This window comes from Neopsephotus bourkii, unplaced genomic scaffold (genome assembly GCF_033783945.1).
Source record: "Neopsephotus bourkii isolate Nb327-2 ecotype Australia unplaced genomic scaffold, CSIRO-AGI_Nbou_v1 NB_234, whole genome shotgun sequence".
In the NCBI taxonomy this organism is placed as follows: domain Eukaryota; kingdom Metazoa; phylum Chordata; class Aves; order Psittaciformes; family Psittacidae; genus Neopsephotus; species Neopsephotus bourkii.
Window position 1 is genome coordinate 16,576,259 of NW_026900744.1, and position 16,718 is coordinate 16,592,976.

The following is a 16,718-nucleotide window of genomic DNA, read 5'->3' on the forward strand; positions in this document are numbered from 1 at the left end:
GCAAGCCTTGTTTTTTGGTAGTGGTGTTTTTTTTCTTCAGTTTTTATCCTTTTAGCAGAAAAGGAAACACTAGAAATTAAGAAAAAAAATAACCCAAAACTTACCTGTGTCAGGCTTCTAGCTTTGGGACATGTAAAACAGCAATGTCCTCTGGGTTTAGGCAAGTTGCAGAGTAGGGGTTTTGGTGAACCTCATTTTTGGGTATACAGTAGTTTGGAATATGTCCTAAGAGGGCTAGATCTTAACACACAAATGGATTCTTCTGTCCTGCTACTTTTTGCCAGTGTGAGGGACAGTCTCTAGGATGCAAATAGAGTTAGTGGTAGGTGCAGTCTTCCTGTGGGAGGGAGTAATCTGTGCCGTGCATGTCTAACAAAAACTCACAGTTTGTGTGCACCTTATTTATACATGCAAGACTACAGGCAGAGTGACCCACCTTGTTTTAGCAAAGCTGGGAAAATGGTGGTATATTGGCTGCACAAGTTAGGCCATGAATGTTTTGCTTTTGGCGCATGCTTTCAGAACCAATTTCTCTTACTAGCAAGTAGGTATTTTCTTGTTCATGTTGTGTAAGACAGTAAGATATCACACTGCAAACATGAACTAAATTTCCCTGTACTTCTGCAATAAAGGCAGATTATGTTGCATCCTTTGCTTTTCTGTACCTTCTCATGAGGAAAGTGTGCTGATGCTTTAAGTACTTGATATAGGTTGTACTCATAAACAAAACTGTCCATAGGTTATTTTCTGTCCCTTTCTTTGCACATGTAACTGCTTATCAATTTTATTCCATACAAAATAGATCAACCTTGGCAAACCAAGTAGGGAGTAGTGTGTTACCTACCTGCTTTGTTGTGTTGACTGTTATTCTCCAAGCAGCAAATCAAATTCATTTTCCTGCTTGCTGGTTTTTAAAAGCATCACAGGCTCATGGGCAGTGTTAGTTCTTGTAGTACTGTGAGGGTAACACTGACATCCCTTGGCTATTGTTTAAGGGAGGAAGCAGATTAATAAAACAGTATGTGTAACTTCTGTTTATAATGATGACAGCATAGATGGGAGCTGATGTTTGTTTGCCAAGATGGAGGTGTTAGAGGATGCTTTGTTCAAACAAGTGACTCACATGCCAGGCAGTGTGGTGCTGTGCTGGTTGAGTTGTTGTCTGTGGTAGTCTGGGATTTTGCCTGTGGACAGGCTTGATAATTTATAGGGCTTTTTCTCTTCTGCAGCTGCATTCTGTTGTACAGCACAAAACAAAATGCCACATCCAGAGTGAGATCTCCAGTTTTTTGAAACTGTTTTTCTAGCAAGCTGTGCAGGAGTAAAAAAGTTAAAGTGAACAAGTGTCTCACAGTAGAAATACAAACAGCTGGAATATGTGTCAGCCTCCCACCCCTTGGGATTCTGTTGGATTGTTCTCTTTGATTTTACATCTCTGATGAAATTTATGGTCTCAGCTCCTTTTATTTATGGCATTGCAATCCTTGTTCAAGTGATTGATTGAAATACAACAGTGTCAAGCTGTAAGCCTGTATTTTAGAACGGTTGAAGCTTAGAAAGCAGGCCAGCAGTGCAAGCAATTGTGTATTGCAAACTGGACTGGAATACTGGACAGAGGTTGCCCATGTTTCTCTGTTTCTAAATTTCTTTAAAGTAAAAAATGATCATGATAAGGATTTATATCTCTTCTCTCTTGCTAGTTTTAACCTGCCTGGTCTTAGTAAGACGTACTGTATGTTAAATACGCAATCTTACTAGCTCTCCAGGAGTTAATTTTTTTGCTTGTACCAATGTTAGCCTCCATTTTTTCAGGTGGGAACCAGCAGTGCTGATGCACTACGTGTTAGTGTACTGTGAACAGCATAATACATTTTCTCACAGCTACTTGAATGTAGTAATTGTTTTCTAGACTTTCAAACAAAAAATTGGGGGACTTGTTGGTTTTGGGTATCGAAGTAGTGATTTTTGTTAAACATTTAAGCAAAGATGAAATATTCTTTCCTTCTGAATTTTTCAATTAATTAATTTTCATCATCCCACCCTAATGCAAAAAAGTATCTTGTACTCTCTAGAATGTATTCTGAAAAAAGAATAATTGGAGCTATAGCTCTGCTTTGCTGACGCTGCTTGTGCTGCTGCAGCACAGTGATGCGTGCGGCATCCCAGTGTCATGATTCCTTAAGATTAAGACACTGCATGCTAGCCAGATATACCAAAGGCAACTGGAAAAAAAAAAAAGAAAGAAAAATTTTAATGTATGTATCAAATTAATGGCATTCAATTATGACAGGAGGTAATAGAATGAGGCAGGGTACTTTACTGTGTGACTTCCTGTGCAGCAGGGACCCAGTTGCTTTTTTTTCTTTCCCACTTAACAAGTAAGTAACAGATTTTTCCGTATGGCTCTAGCGCACAGGTAGCAATTCCACAGGACCTGGCTATTCTGTGATCCTTCAGCTGTGGGATTGGAGGCATGTGGGACAGTTGAATTCTGTGGTCTTAAAACTAGTGCTCTCCTAGCTGAGAAAGTGTATCAGCGAAGGACCAAGGTAGTTGCTGCTGTGGCTGAGTGGACAGAAAATGGATAGGTGCTCCTACTTCCAGGGACAGCCCAAGACCTTAGCCTAACTTGAGGTGGCAATTTATTGCCACCTTGAATTTGTTTAGAAGTCAGACCACAAGCTGAAATGGCTGAGATGTAACCAAGTATTGCCCCTTGCCATTTTGGCCTTGAGGTGGCAGTTTCTGGCAAGGTTAAGGAAGGGTTTGAAATGCCATGTGCAGTTTTCGCTTGTTGCAGATTTTAGCAGCAATGCTGCTTCTCCCCAGCAACAGAAATGTGGGTAATGGAAGTATTGAAAAGTTTGTTTTTATGAAGCAGTTGTGTGAGAGTGGAAGCAGGAAAGACCAGTGTTGTGGCATGAGAAGTGACTCCACCAGCAATCAAAACTTTTGTGTTAATTTCTGTACTGGAACTCCACTAGCTAAAAAAAAACTGGAAAATTGAGCTTTTGGTAGCACTGAGCACCATTAAAAATTGGTGTCTGGGGAGGTTGCAGCATGGGCTGACAGAGGAGAGGTGTTGAACCAAAGCAGGATGCTGCCGTGGGCTATCAGGGGAGGTAAGCAGGCAGTGAGATGCAGTTAGGAGCTTGGGGCAGAGGCAGGAGGTGGAGCAGGCTGAGTCAGCCTGATGTAACAGGAAGTTTAGAAGGGGAGGATAACCAAATAGGAAGTTGCAAGGGGGGGTGAGGAGGACCAGGAGGGTAAGAGGACCCTTCTCTGCTCAGTCTTAGCTTCCTGCTGGCCAGGTCACTTCCCAAGCAGTGGAGAGCCTGCCTGACATCCATTACCCCATTTTTTTTGGGGGGTGCCCAGAAACCTAGAAAAGCCTGATTGAATGCACCCAAGTCCTGTCACCCTGCATAGCAAAGCGAGGTGGTCAGTGAGGGTGGGAGGAGCAGGGGGACAGTATCCTCTGCTTGTGGCATGAGGTGGGCATTCAGAATATGGCTTTGAATTGCTCTGTGGCTCATCCTGGAGCTCACAGTAGCTTCTTGTCAAACTTCTGCTCATCTTTGTCCAGAAACTCACCAGGCTGTGCTAGCAGTTTGACTGCTTTAAATAGAGAAGGGTGCAACCTCTTAAATTTTTCAAGTAACGTAACCTGTTGCAGAACTGTCAACCTGGTTTGTCAGAGGCTGTTAAAATTAGGATTTATATGGAAATTATGGATTTATCTTACCATGGAGTATATAATGGCTTGATTTTTAGATATGGAGTTGTAGACATGTACTTGATAGTATTCAGACACAGGAAGGGTCCATGTACCCTGCTGCTTCACATGGCTATGTAAAGGCTGGTTTAAAAGAGAGAATGTGTTAATTAAAAATGGCATATGCTTTTGCTTAGGAGAAATAGCTTTAATTTTTGTGTGTGTGTGTGTGTGTGTAAAATAAGCTATAGCATAATTAGGCTGTTTCTGTAGTGAAAATACAGCTTTTCATGTTAGAAAAAGGTTAAGTGGTTATGTTTAGCTTTCTCTTTACACAAAGTATGAAGGAGAATTGAGAGTAATTACTGGAGATTAAGATTTTGTTTGGATGTTTGGTAAGGCAATTTGTCTTGTAAAGGCAATTTGTTTCTTAAGAGTGGAAAATGAGTTGTATCCTTTAAAGAGCATGTTGTCTAGTATTGGGCACTACTGTACCCAGTTACTCCTATTGTAAGAAAAGATGGCACTCCTTAAATGTCTCTATAGCATTCTACAGTTATTTTGAGCTGAACTAAACAACGCAAGACACATTAAGGCTCTGACACAGCGCAATGCACATCACTAAAGGCTGTTCAGCAGGCAGCTGTCTCCAGATCCTACTGCATCCTTCTGGCTGAGGCTGCAAAGGGTTGCACCATAACTTCAGAAACCTGTTCCTGCTGGGATGTTCTGTACCTTCTCTTGCCTCTGGGGGGACAGAGACCGGTGAAGAGCTCTTCATTCTGCTGTTTCTCTGTCTGCAGAGCTCATAAATTCACCCTCTGCCTTCACAACCTAGATCTGTTGGAGGAAACAAATTTCAGTGGCACTGGGCAAGGAGCCTTTGAGCTTTTCCTTTTGTAAATGGGGAAATCTTGCCTTTGCTGATGCTGTGTTGGCCCAGTGTCAGTCCAGCAAGTAGATGACAGTATGTCAACAGGCAGGCTGGGAGATGGCAGATGTCCGTCCTTTATTTCTCAAAAATTAGGGTTGACTTCAGCTTTCCAACTTCAGAGCTGGAATATTTCACCCCAAGCTATGTAGCTGTTTAGTGTTTTCAGTTTGGCTTGGAATACTTTTCTTACTCGTACAAATGTCTTTGTAAATCTGTATGAATTAATATCTTGTGATTTGCACCAGAAAAAAAACCCCACACAAAACACCCCCCACCCCCCAAAAAAACCCCACACAAAACAAAAAACCCAAACAAACAACAACAAAAACCCAGCAATTGCAGTACAGGCTATGTTTGTATCTACAGCTTGGTCCTCTCTGCCTGGGCATTTGTTGATTTTCATATGGAGATGTGACAGAAGTGTTTGATTGCTTCCAGGACTGACAATGCAATGCTCTGTGTTCCCCTCATAAAAGCTCTCAATTTCTGTAAGGTGCCTTAAGCTGGAAGAGTGCAAGCAGGTCACTTGCTTCATCCTTTGGTCTACAAATGCTGGGAGTCTGCAAGTTACTGCAGTCAACAAAAGGGACATAAGGGAACAGGAGCCTGCTGGTGGTCTTGTGTTTGCCAACTCTGTATCTGTTTTAAATTCAAAACAAAACAAAAAACCCCAAACCCTCTAAAAATAAAAAAACTATTGGAAGCCATTCCTTCTTTTTTTTTTTTTTGATTGAGCATATTATTCCATTCCGTGCATATGTACAGTGAGTCATGAAATCATGGCTACTGGCAAGTATAGAACTTGCTCAAAATTATGTTAAGCATTTTACATTTATTTCCGTTCCCCTGTCTTTACTACTAATTTCCAAATGTGATTATGGTACAGTTATTAATTAACTCTTTGTAGGTTAAATGAGTAATCTACAAGGCTTTGTTCTAGATCACACCACTGTTTAATTATGACATTAATTATGGTATGTTTGGTTTTGTTTTTTGAATGTAATCTTGAAAATATTTTTCCGGTCTTAAATTATGTCTTTTTTAAGAGGAAATTCTGTGATGAGATTTAAAAGAATCAGAAACTTTTTTATTATTATTGTTATTATGTAGCCATTAATGGCAATATAACATGATGGCAATAAACAGTCCCTGCAATATTTAAACCAAAAAAAACCCAACCCCGCATTATCCCATGGAGTGTACTGCTGTTTTGGTAGGACAGTGTGTTCAATGGTACAGACCCCCAGTCGTCTCTTGAAAAGGCTCCTGGTGCTGAGTCATGTACATGCTCTGGCTGAGCTGCTGCTGGGAGCCAAGGAGGATTGTTGAGAGAGGAATATTAAAGTAGTCTGTTTATGATAGCCATTAATATGACTGGTGTGGGGGGTGCAGTGGCCTTTCATGAAAGGTGGCTTTGCATCACAGTGGAATGGGGAGGTTGCCCTCAGCCAAGGTGTGTTTTCATCTTGTTTGGTTGTAACTGGCCTCTGCTAGTCTGTAGAGAGTGGCAATAAATGCTGAGCTCACCCATTTTAGTAGAGAAGGGAGGATTTTATGAATCCTGCTCAAGTATTTAATACGGTGCCTAGTTTCATAGATGGCTCAAAAAATTTCCTTTGGTAGCATCACCTCTGAAGGGTTAATATTTACCTCCCTCCTGCTGCAGGTAGTATGAAGTTCAGCTGAGCTGTAAGATGCAGGTGGAAAATACCTTTGGAAGGAGACATTGTTTATCTTCATTTCATGCTTCATTAGCTGCCCTGCTGGGGGACTCTCCTGCATTGCTGTGGGGTCAGGAGCCCCCCACGGTGCTAGGACATCTCTTCCCTGTCCAAGGGCTTTGGTCTTTGGACCACCTGCATTTGGGGTGGAGAGCATCCTCCTCCCCTTGGTTCTCCTGGCACTGGCCTTAACTAGCAAAGGAAAAGACAGCAGCAATTATGGCACACACAATTAACGAGCTTCTAATCTCCAGCCTTGTGTGTAATTGCTGCTGTCAAATACAATTAGTGTCTGCCCAAGTTCCCTTCCCAGGGGGATGGCCAGGCCACAGCACAGAGGAAGGGAGGGGAAGGGGGGAGGCAAGGGTATGAAATTTTAGGAGAGTTTGTTTTCTTGTTGACTCCTTAATAATCCCCACTCCTCAAATTGTGTCCAGAAATGTTAATCCAGAGCACTGAGGGGACATGGTGGCCAGCAAAGCAGGCCTTGCAGTCATGTTGGTCTAACTCTGTGAAGTGTCTCCTGTAAAATATCTCATCTACAACTATGTGAGCTTAATTACAGTTCAGTTAGCACACTTCAGGGATTTACCTATACCTCCATGGCAGGGTTACAGGACATTGCCTGTCCCATCATGGCAGTAGAGACTGGAGTTTTTATCATCTCCCAGTTGTAGTCTAGGGATTTGGGACACGGGCCAGGGTTTCTCCTGCTGCTGCAAAGCAGACCTCTGAACATCCAGTGCTTGCAGCTCCGCCAGGCTTGGTGACTTGGGACCCTTGGTTGCACCCCAGAGCTTTAAGGGCATCTTGTGAGGCCTTGGCAGGCTTTGGTTGCTTCTCTGGTGGCTGCAGAAGGCTGCCACTTTGCTGTCGAGCAGGGCATTACACTGTGCTGCTGATTTGTTATATGCATCTTTCTGCAAATTGGCACTGGCCAAGGTAACGTGTGTCCCTGTAGCAATGCTGGGTTCTACACAGGAAGGTCAGAATGTGCCATGCAGACACCTGCACCTGGATGAATGGGTGAGCTTATAGGAAGATGAATTACACAGAAAAAATGCAGATTGAAACCTGCACTATGTATTTGCTGCAGCAGAAACACCTGAGAAGTTTTGATGGTAATAATTTTGTTGGGAGTGTTTCTTGTCTCCATCCCATAAAGCTGGATACAGCTGCTACTGTGGCTCAAGTTGCCTCAGGCTCAGAGGGAGAGAAAAATAATACAATAAGTAGCCTTTGAAAACAACCTGAGAAACTTCTTCCATGCACTGTAGCGGCTCAGGTTGAGAACCTGATGTATAGCTCTCATTTAAGTTGCCTTACTTTTCTGTTTCCAAAATGCCTTATGATGAAGAACTTAAACCTTGACCGTTTTAAGGCATTAGCCAGCATAACTTCAAAGATAAGTATTTTGATCACATGAGCCTTTTTACTAATGGCTTTCTGTTTTTCTTATATATCTACTTATGTGAAGCTACTTTAAAGGTTTTGGATGTGGAGAAAAGCCAGAGTGAGATGTGAGGGAGTTGGGGGAATGATAGATGTGCTGTGTAACTCAGCCATGTGCCTTGCCAAACAGCTATTGCTGCTGTGTGCTGGTTGTCTAGACATGCAGAACTAGCCAAGCAGAGTTCTCATTTTGCTTTGTATAAAACTGGGATACTCTACTTTTAACCCATGCCTAGGATCTAGCTCTTTTGTTAACTCCAAGTGATGTGGGGTATTTTGGGTGGTTTGTTTTTTGTTTTTTGTTTTCTAAGGTTTACTGAAACCTGTGTTGTTCCTGCTGTTTTGTGGGATCTTTGTAGAACTTCTCTGTACCTCTATCAGATTCATAACGTATGTGTCATGTATATAAAATACACCCTCCACATAAAATAGTTTACCATTTTACCAATAGCATACCATTCGGTCCAGTTCAACCCCAGCTAATCACAGATGGTAAGTTCGCTTGCATCTCTATAACGAGTTCTGGCACATGAGTTTGAAGTGAGTCATCAGAAGGACCTTTGCAAGTGCCATCTTGTTAAATTTTTTATAGCTTGTTTTGTGTAGATTGGAACAAAGCTTGTGCTTGGAGATTAAAAATAATAAATCCCTGTCCTGTCTTCAGGGATATAGCAAGAGGCTGGCCCAAACCAACCCTGACAGGAAGCTACCACTCTTCCTCTTAGGTGGTAACTTTCATCCTGCTCTCCAAAAGTGCAAGAGGGAGAAATGGGTCGTGCTGTGATTATGGGGAGCTTTTAAGACCAGAATAGAAGGTGAACTTGAAAGCCTCACAAAAAAAAATGTTTGTCTAATTGTTTTTTGTTTCCATAATGGTTAGTATGATAAAGCTATCTTCTCTTTCTCCTTTATTTTTTCAATCATGATTAGGCTTTAATATTGTTAAAGCTTATAAGTGAGGTTGAGCTACTGTCTTGTTGAAGAGAAGATGGACCTGAAATTTTCAGTGAGGCATTGGACAGGGTTTTTTAATGTGTCTGTCATTATATGTTAACCTCTGAACTGGGACACAACGTCTATTTTATGGCTGACAACAATTTAAAAGTATACATCTTGACATCGTGGATAAAGGAAGAAGGGGGAGTGGAAGGGAAAAAAAGAATTAATGATGTTAGCAAATATTAGTCCCTGTATTTCCATTTTTTTCAGAAAGTGGTTGTCAGGCTTTAAGGCTGTCTGGAGCAACATTGTCAGTGACAGCCAGTCAAGGTACGATTGTACCTTGAATTGAGCTTCTCTTTTATTGACAAATACAGTGCACTAAGGCAGGGATGAGGATACTCTGCTGTCTTTTCCAGGAGGAGTGTAGCTTTTCTCCTGGCATTCCTGGTGACATTTGAGAAGGATAGTTCTGTTCTTAGTGGAGCTCCCTGTACCAGGCGGTGAGCACACTGGGAGTCAGAGGAGTTGAAAATGTCTCTTAATGAGTACGTATGCTGCATACTGAAGCACGTATTTGCCCGTGATTTATGCTAGTTTTGGTCAACCAGATCCACCTACCAAAGTTACCTGTCAAGACTAACAGTGACTTTGATATCAGCCTTAATTGTGCACAAGCAACAAAGAATCAGCGGGCAATAATTGGGGAAAACCCGGAGAAATTCCAGTGCCTCTTAAGGCCCAGAGCTTTTATGTGCCACTGCGTGTGCTTTGGCACTCGAGTGCAATCCTCCAGAGTTTCTTCCAGTGCTGTCACAAATTCCTCTTTATTCCCAGTTTTTAACTGGCAACCCTCTCATGCTCATAGAGCCCACAGTAATTTTGCCTTTCCTACAGCATGCTCTCACATGGCCCTGACTATGGGTAATACTGCTGTCATCTGTGTTGGATTCAGGTTGCAAGTTATGGGAGCCTGGGATCATGTTATTTCTTTACTATCATTAGTTACATGTGCATCTGCAGTGCTTTTGGACAGTGCTGCCAGCAGTGAAAGAAATTGAGCTGGCTTAATTGAGAGCCACATAGTTAATTATTAGTGCCTTTTTTAACGGAGGAGAAGGAAAATTTGCAGTGTCAGTTTTTAATTTCATTGTCGTTTTTCTAGGTAATGTAACTTAAACTTACTTGTGATTATCTGTGTATATGTAGCGTTTGCTTTATCTTTCCAGCTTAGGCCCTTTTCTGCTGTAAAAATATCGAGAGATTTAAGAAGGAAAGTGCATCTGTGCATTACTGATCACTTCAGCCAGGATGAGTGATAAATAAAAACACTGGTTCCTGTTAGTACAATAGCTGTGACGTAGTTTGGAAGGAGCAGCTGCTGTCTCACCTCTTTCATTACCCAGTTTGGTACGTCGTGCTCAGATATTGCGTGCAAGTCCCTGGCAGGCTGGGTAGTACAGATATTGGAAGCGGGCAGATGAGCTCATGGTATAGGCAAGTTGTCAAGGGTGGTTGGAAAGAAACCAGTTTGTATCTGCGTCGAGGCAGAGTTAACATTTTTGGGAAGAAGCATTCCTCATATCCTGAGCAGATTCCCCTTGGGAAATTCAGTGGTGATGAACAGTGGAGGCCTGATGCTGTCTTTCTTGGCTTTGCAGAATATAGGGACACACATTAAATCCTGAGAGCAGAGCTGAGACTTTTCCTGTACATTTTTCATAAACTTGCTCTACATATTGAGGACTGTGGTGGAATAAACTTGCTTCAACGTTCATAAGCTGAATATTGAGTTACCTATTTCTGTGTGAAAGAGATAAAAACTACTTGGACAAAGTAACCTGTATATGGATTAAAAGCCACATAAAAGTTTTTTGGCTGAGCGTTTTTGGGAAAGCTTTTATTGCTAAGTCTTCCAATGACCATATGTATCTACTTAATCAATATGACAGGTACATAGCAAATAAAAAACAGATTAGGGAGAACACAGGTCCCCTCAGGAAGCTCTCAGGTGAACTAGCTACACAGGATTTGGAGAAGGCTGAGGTTCTGAATGACTTCTTTGCCTCAGTCTTCTCTAGCAAAGGCTCTGACCGCACCACCCAAGTCTTGGAAGGAGGTGCAGGGACTATGAGAATGAAGACCTTGGGCCCACTGTAGGAGAGGAATTGGTTCGAGACCATCTTAAAAATCTGAATGTGCACAACTCCATGGGTCCTGATGAAATCCATCCACGGGTCCTGAAGGAGCTGGCAAATGAAGTTGCTAAGCCGCTGGCCATCATATTTGAAAAATCATGGCAGTCAGGTGAAGTTCCCGACGAATGGAAAAAGGGAAATATAACCCCCATTTTCAAGAAGGGGAAAATGGATGACCCGGGGAATTACAGACCAGTCAGTCTCACCTCTGTGCCTGGCAAAGTCTTGGAGCAGATTCTCCTGGAAGGCATGCTAAGGCACATGAAAAATAACAAGGTGCTTGGTGACAGCCAGCATGGCTTCACCAAGGGGAAATCCTGTGTGAACAATTTGGTGGCCTTCTATGATGGGGTTACAGAACTGATGGACAGCGGTAAAGCAGTTGATGTCATCTACCTGGATTTGTGTAAAGCGTTCGACACTGTCCCACACGACATCCTTGTCTCTAAATTGGAGAGACATCAATTTGATGAATGGACCACTCGGTGGATAAAGAACTGGCTGGAGGGCCACAAACAAAGAGTTGTGGTCAATGGCTCAATGTCCGGCTGGAGACCTGTAACGAGTGGTGTCCCTCAGGGATTGGTGTTGGGACCGGTCTTGTTCAACATCTTCGTCGCTGACATGGACAGTGGGATTGAGTGCGCCCTCAGCAAGTTTGCCGATGACACCAAGCTGTGTGGTTTGGTTGATACGCTGGAGGGAAGGAATGCCATCCAGAGGGACCTTGACATGCTTGTGAGGTGGGCTGATGCCAACCTCATGAAGTTCAACCATGACAAGGGCAAGGTCCTACACCTGGGTCAGAACAATCCCAGGCACAGCTACAGGTTGGGCAGAGAAGAGATTCAGAGCAGCCCTGTAGAGAAGGACTTGGGAGTGTTTGTCGATGAGAATATGAACATGAGCCAGCTGCAGTGTGCGCTTGCAGCCCAGAAAGCCAACCGTATCCTGGGCTGCATCAAAAGGAACGTGACCAGCAGGTCGAAGGAGGTGATCCTGCCCCTTTATTCTGCTCTCGTGAGACCTCACCTGGAGTATTGTGTGCAGTTCTGGTGTCCTCATCATAAAAAGGACATGGAACTGTTGGAACAAGTCCAGAGGAGGGCCACGAGGATGACTGGGGACTGGAGCACCTCCCAAATGAAGATAGGCTGAGAAAGTTGGGGCTGGTCAGCCTGGAGAAGAGAAGGCTGAGTGGAGACCTCATAGCAGCCTTCCAGTATCTGAAGGGGGCTTATAGGGATGCTGGGGATGGACTCTTCATTAGGGACTGTAGTGATAGGACAAGGGGTAATGGGTTAAAACTTAAACAGGGTAAGTTTAGATTGGATATAAGGAGGAAATTCTTTCCTGTTAGGGTGGTGAGGCACTGGAATGGGTTGCCCAGGGAGGTTGTGAATGCTCCATCCTTGGCAGTGTTCAAGGCCAGGTTGGACGAGGCCTTGGGTGATATGGTTTAGAGCGAGGTGTCCCTGCCCATGGCAGGGGGTTGGAACTTGATGATCTTAAGGTCCTTTCCAACCCTAACTATTCTATGATTCTGTGATTAATCTTTGGTAGAAATGCATTGGTTGTGCAAAGAAGGTGAACTTAATCCAAGAAAACTTTTTTACAATTTCTACCTCTAGAAAGATGAAATGTATTTTCTCAAGTGTTGTTTCTGACTTGGGGGGGGGGGGGAAGTAACAACCAAAAACTGTAGTGGGAAGAGATGAAAGAATATAGATTAAAAAATATTGATTGAATGACCACTGCCCCTCAATACCAAAGACGATAGACTAGTTGCGAGTATAGCTTTGTTTTATAGAAACAACTCTTGCATGTACTAGCAGATGATCTGAAATTGATTTTCTTTACAAGTGGTGTGGAAATAACTGGTGGGCAGTAAGATTCTTTGCGCATCTTGAAAAAATTATTCAGCATTACGTTGTAAACACTGGAGCCGTTTCCCATCAGGAAAGAACTTTGTGTCACATTTAACTGTGTTATTTGGAGAAAGCCTACTTGCCTAAGCTGGTATTCCGAAACTGCTAGGAATAGTTTGGGAAGCCAATGTCCTTTCTGTTTTTTTCTTAAATAAAAAAAAAAAAAGTCTGTGATACTTGTAAACCTAAATGTTATAACTTTGGGTTGGTACAGAAGAGAGAACTGAAACGTGGAACTGGTTGGGTCAGGCTGGGCAGAATGTAGTAGATTGATTTAAAACAAAAGTGACCTAAGGAAGGAAGACGAATGTAAACATGGTTCACTTTTTAAAAAAATTAACATCCTTCTAGGTAGAATTCTGATGAGGCAGCAATGCTTTCTGGTGTAAGCAGCAATGTACTGCAGCTACTGGGACTGCTAGAGGTTAGAGTAGCTTTCCCTTGGCTTCTGATCTTATTCACCCTGGGTGTACCAGTCTCTTATCACAGAAAGCCACAGAACTGTTCCACTAACAATAGCATGCTGCAGTTTATGGGCTGGCTTTACAAGGAATTACTGCTGTGAACTGCAAACCAGTTTTGACTGCATACTTGAAGACCAAGATACTAGGTGCTACGGAAGACTTGGGGTTTCTGGTAGTTTGTACCCTTTAACAGGGTCAGACTTTCAGACAGCAGGCCACTTCTTCCTTTGTGGAAGTCTGGCATCAATGTAAAGTCAGCCAATTGAAGGTCCCAAGCTGCAGGATGTTTTTTTGAAAAGGTAGGGCTGAGGCTCCATATCGATCAATCATTATTCTAATTGTTCATTTCTATTATGGTGGGAATCATTCAGAATCCTAGAGTTCCTGGGAGTAAATCATTTGGAAATGCTGCCCATTATAAAATTTAATTTTAAATCTATATTAAATAGATTTATAAAGGCAAGCTTTGCAATCTGGTAACATAACATTATGCTATCTCACAGAGGCTCAGCTTTCAGGCCCTAAAGGGCCACAGCTGGGAGTGCTGCAGAGACAAAGCTTTGGCTCATTGTGAGCAGGACAGCAAGGCTGCCAAACCTACCTTTCGGGTGACCCTTCTGGGCCACCTTCAGAGGAGCATTGATCTGATTTGCTGAGACGTCCATCCACCTGTTTTTCATGGAGTAGGGTTGTGAGGTACTGTCTGTCATAAAGATGAGCCTTCCAGAGGGCTTGTCCTGTCTTTGGGGCAGGAGAAGGGGTGGGAGATAGGGGATGGCACAGCCTGGAGTGGGCTGGGAGGCAGCATGCTGGACCAATCTTTCTTTTTCTTTCAGATGACAGAGAAGAGGGGAAAGGAAAGCAAAACTGCATTTGGAGGCCCAGTTGTCAGCTCATTATATCAAGAAGAAACAATCAGGTGATTATCTGCACTGGATAATACAGTTAAAACCAGTATTTTTCTATTTTTCTAATTTAATTTTGTTAAGCCCCCCCTTTTTTTTTTTAATATTGCACAAGTGTGGTGGCAACTACAACAGGATAATAAATGACAGGAAAGAACTTTTCAGGTCCATAACCATTTAAATCAATAACTGCCTGTATCATTGCCAGGTAGTAACCTTTCCCTAGCACAAGATGTGGAGGAAGGGCAAGGTTTCCCATTTTTCAGTTATATAGCTAAAAAAAGGTAATATTGGATATTTTTAATAGAAAGCTATTTAGACACTATCTTTTTCAAATAGTTATTTCTTTACCAATACATTCATTAAAGATTGCTCAGTGAAGATTTTAATGTTGGACAGTGTTTGCCTTCAGGGAGAGTTTGTACCTTATATCAAATTAATTTTTTCTAGCTTCTGCAGCTAACATAGCAGAAATGCATTTACTGAACTAGAATGGCTGCTATTTAAAAACTGTCAAAGTGCAAGTAGTAGGTGACATTAGATACTGAATAAAGACAGCTGGGTGTTTTGTTTGGTTGGGTTTTTTGCTGTTCCAGACTACTAATCATGGGTATAATATTAACTCCAATACCTAAATGATTGCTTGGAAAGGATCTTTCAGAATAGTGTTTTTAGTTAAAATGAACAGTCAAGGAAGAGTAAATTTTTGAGCAGTGTTTGCTGTCGTGTTGCAGTCACCCATTTATGTGTATGTGATGCCATTTTTTTTATTGAATGTCTTGCATCATTCTAGTCCCAGGAAATTAAAAGATAAACACTGATTCCTCTACATACAGCCTCCCAAGCTTGCTAGATTTTTCCCAAAGTGTTAAATCTCTAACACAGCAGTTCTTCGACTTGTTGTCACAAACTAATGAAAAATAAATCTTGAGAAGGTGGCTCCAAACCCTTTGAAAGGAGCTCAGGTAGAAATTTATATGGCTGTTGCGTGTAAGCAAATAGAGTGGCAGTTTTGTGCTCAGCGGTAGCAGGGGCACTTACCTTTGTTACAGTCCACTTTCTAGTGAGGTGGAGCAATTGGCCAGGAGCAGCCTTCTCTGCCTTGCATGGAGAGCCAACACATTTTTTAACTTGCCCCTGGACCTTGACCAGAGGTACTCAGATATGACCCTGGTTTAACACACTGCGTGGGGAATAGCACTTCTGCTAGCCACAAGCTCCTTTTTCTTCCCCGCTCTGTCAATGTATGTCTCGGCCAACATCCTTGTTGACAGTTTGTGACCTTGTGGTTTAAATCCTGTTTGAGCTCTTCTTTTAGGAGTGGAGCATATCAGTGCTGCACAGTGTTGGGTGTAAAGTATGAGCTATGCTTAGTCCTACAGTAGTTTGAGTTTTGGCTATCCCAAGTACTGCCTGTGCTCCTTCTTGGGTGTGAAATACAGCACAATACACTGCAAAGCAGAGTTTGCTCTGATAGGCTTGACTAGTCTAAATTTTGTCAAATTTTTGTTTTCATTTCCATGCGAACGTGACTTCTGCAGGTCTTGAAAATAAGTACAGCTCCAAATATTATTTTTTTTTTCAAGCATGCCATGAGAACATATATGCTGTATGTTCAGTATAGCATAGTTGCAGCCTTTACAAAATGAGGCTGTAGGCAGATGTAGTCTCTGACACAGATGGAATAGGGTGATTCTGCTAAAAGTGAGTTAAATGAAGTCTCGTGACTGCTGTCAGAATGGAAGCTCATGTGGTCTGTTAGCACAGCTTGATTCATAGGGTACAGTGCCTTCAATTGCAAGATAGGAAGTGCTCACCTATGTGCAGGTTGTACAGATTCAACTTTCTCAGAGTTGCCAATGTACTATGGCTTTTGTCTACTGTTCGTTCTCTTTCTGGAACAGGAAATATGTGTGTGCAGCCACATCTCTAATGGTGATAAGTATAATAGAAAAAACATAGTCCTACTAGCAAAATTGCCCTGGTACCAAATCTGCAAGCAGATGAGCCAGAGGAGGGTGACTTAGACATTGTTTGGCACCCAAGGTTATTCTAGAGCAGGGGGTGATTTGGTTTGATAGTAATATTGCTCACCTGAGAAGGGTGACTTTTACTGAGGCTGTCAGTGGCTACTTACAAGAGCATAAAGTTAGCATTCAGTAATACTTCAGTGCATTTGTAAATAGAATGCAGTCTTTGGAAAATGCATTATTTTTTCTAGAGGAAGAAAATGAAAATGTTTAAGAGGAAAGAAAACTTAATAGCTTAAATACATAAATACATTAATACTTGCAGGTAAGTCCTGTGCTGTAAGTTCAGTGTGTATTGTGTATGCTACCTTAAAACGAGAAGAACTTAGATGGAGGCTATTTTATTGACTCAGTTGTCTGTTGGGCCTACTGAAGCTTTACAACAGGCTTGCAAAAATTGAGATACAAGTCAAAGCACTTTAGTCTCTGTTT

General features: G+C 42.2%; 1 protein-coding gene across 2 annotated transcripts in view; it reads left to right on the forward strand.

Annotated features, from left to right (window-relative positions):
* The window catches only part of ACBD6 (acyl-CoA binding domain containing 6), an 88,209-nt gene that overhangs the window by 14,042 nt on the left and 57,449 nt on the right, over positions 1 to 16,718 (forward strand). For both annotated transcript variants that reach the window (XM_061345566.1, XM_061345565.1), the window contains one exon: positions 14,188 to 14,270. In XM_061345566.1, the coding sequence (XP_061201550.1) occupies positions 14,188 to 14,270 (83 nt within the window). The remainder of the gene's footprint in view (positions 1 to 14,187; positions 14,271 to 16,718) is intronic.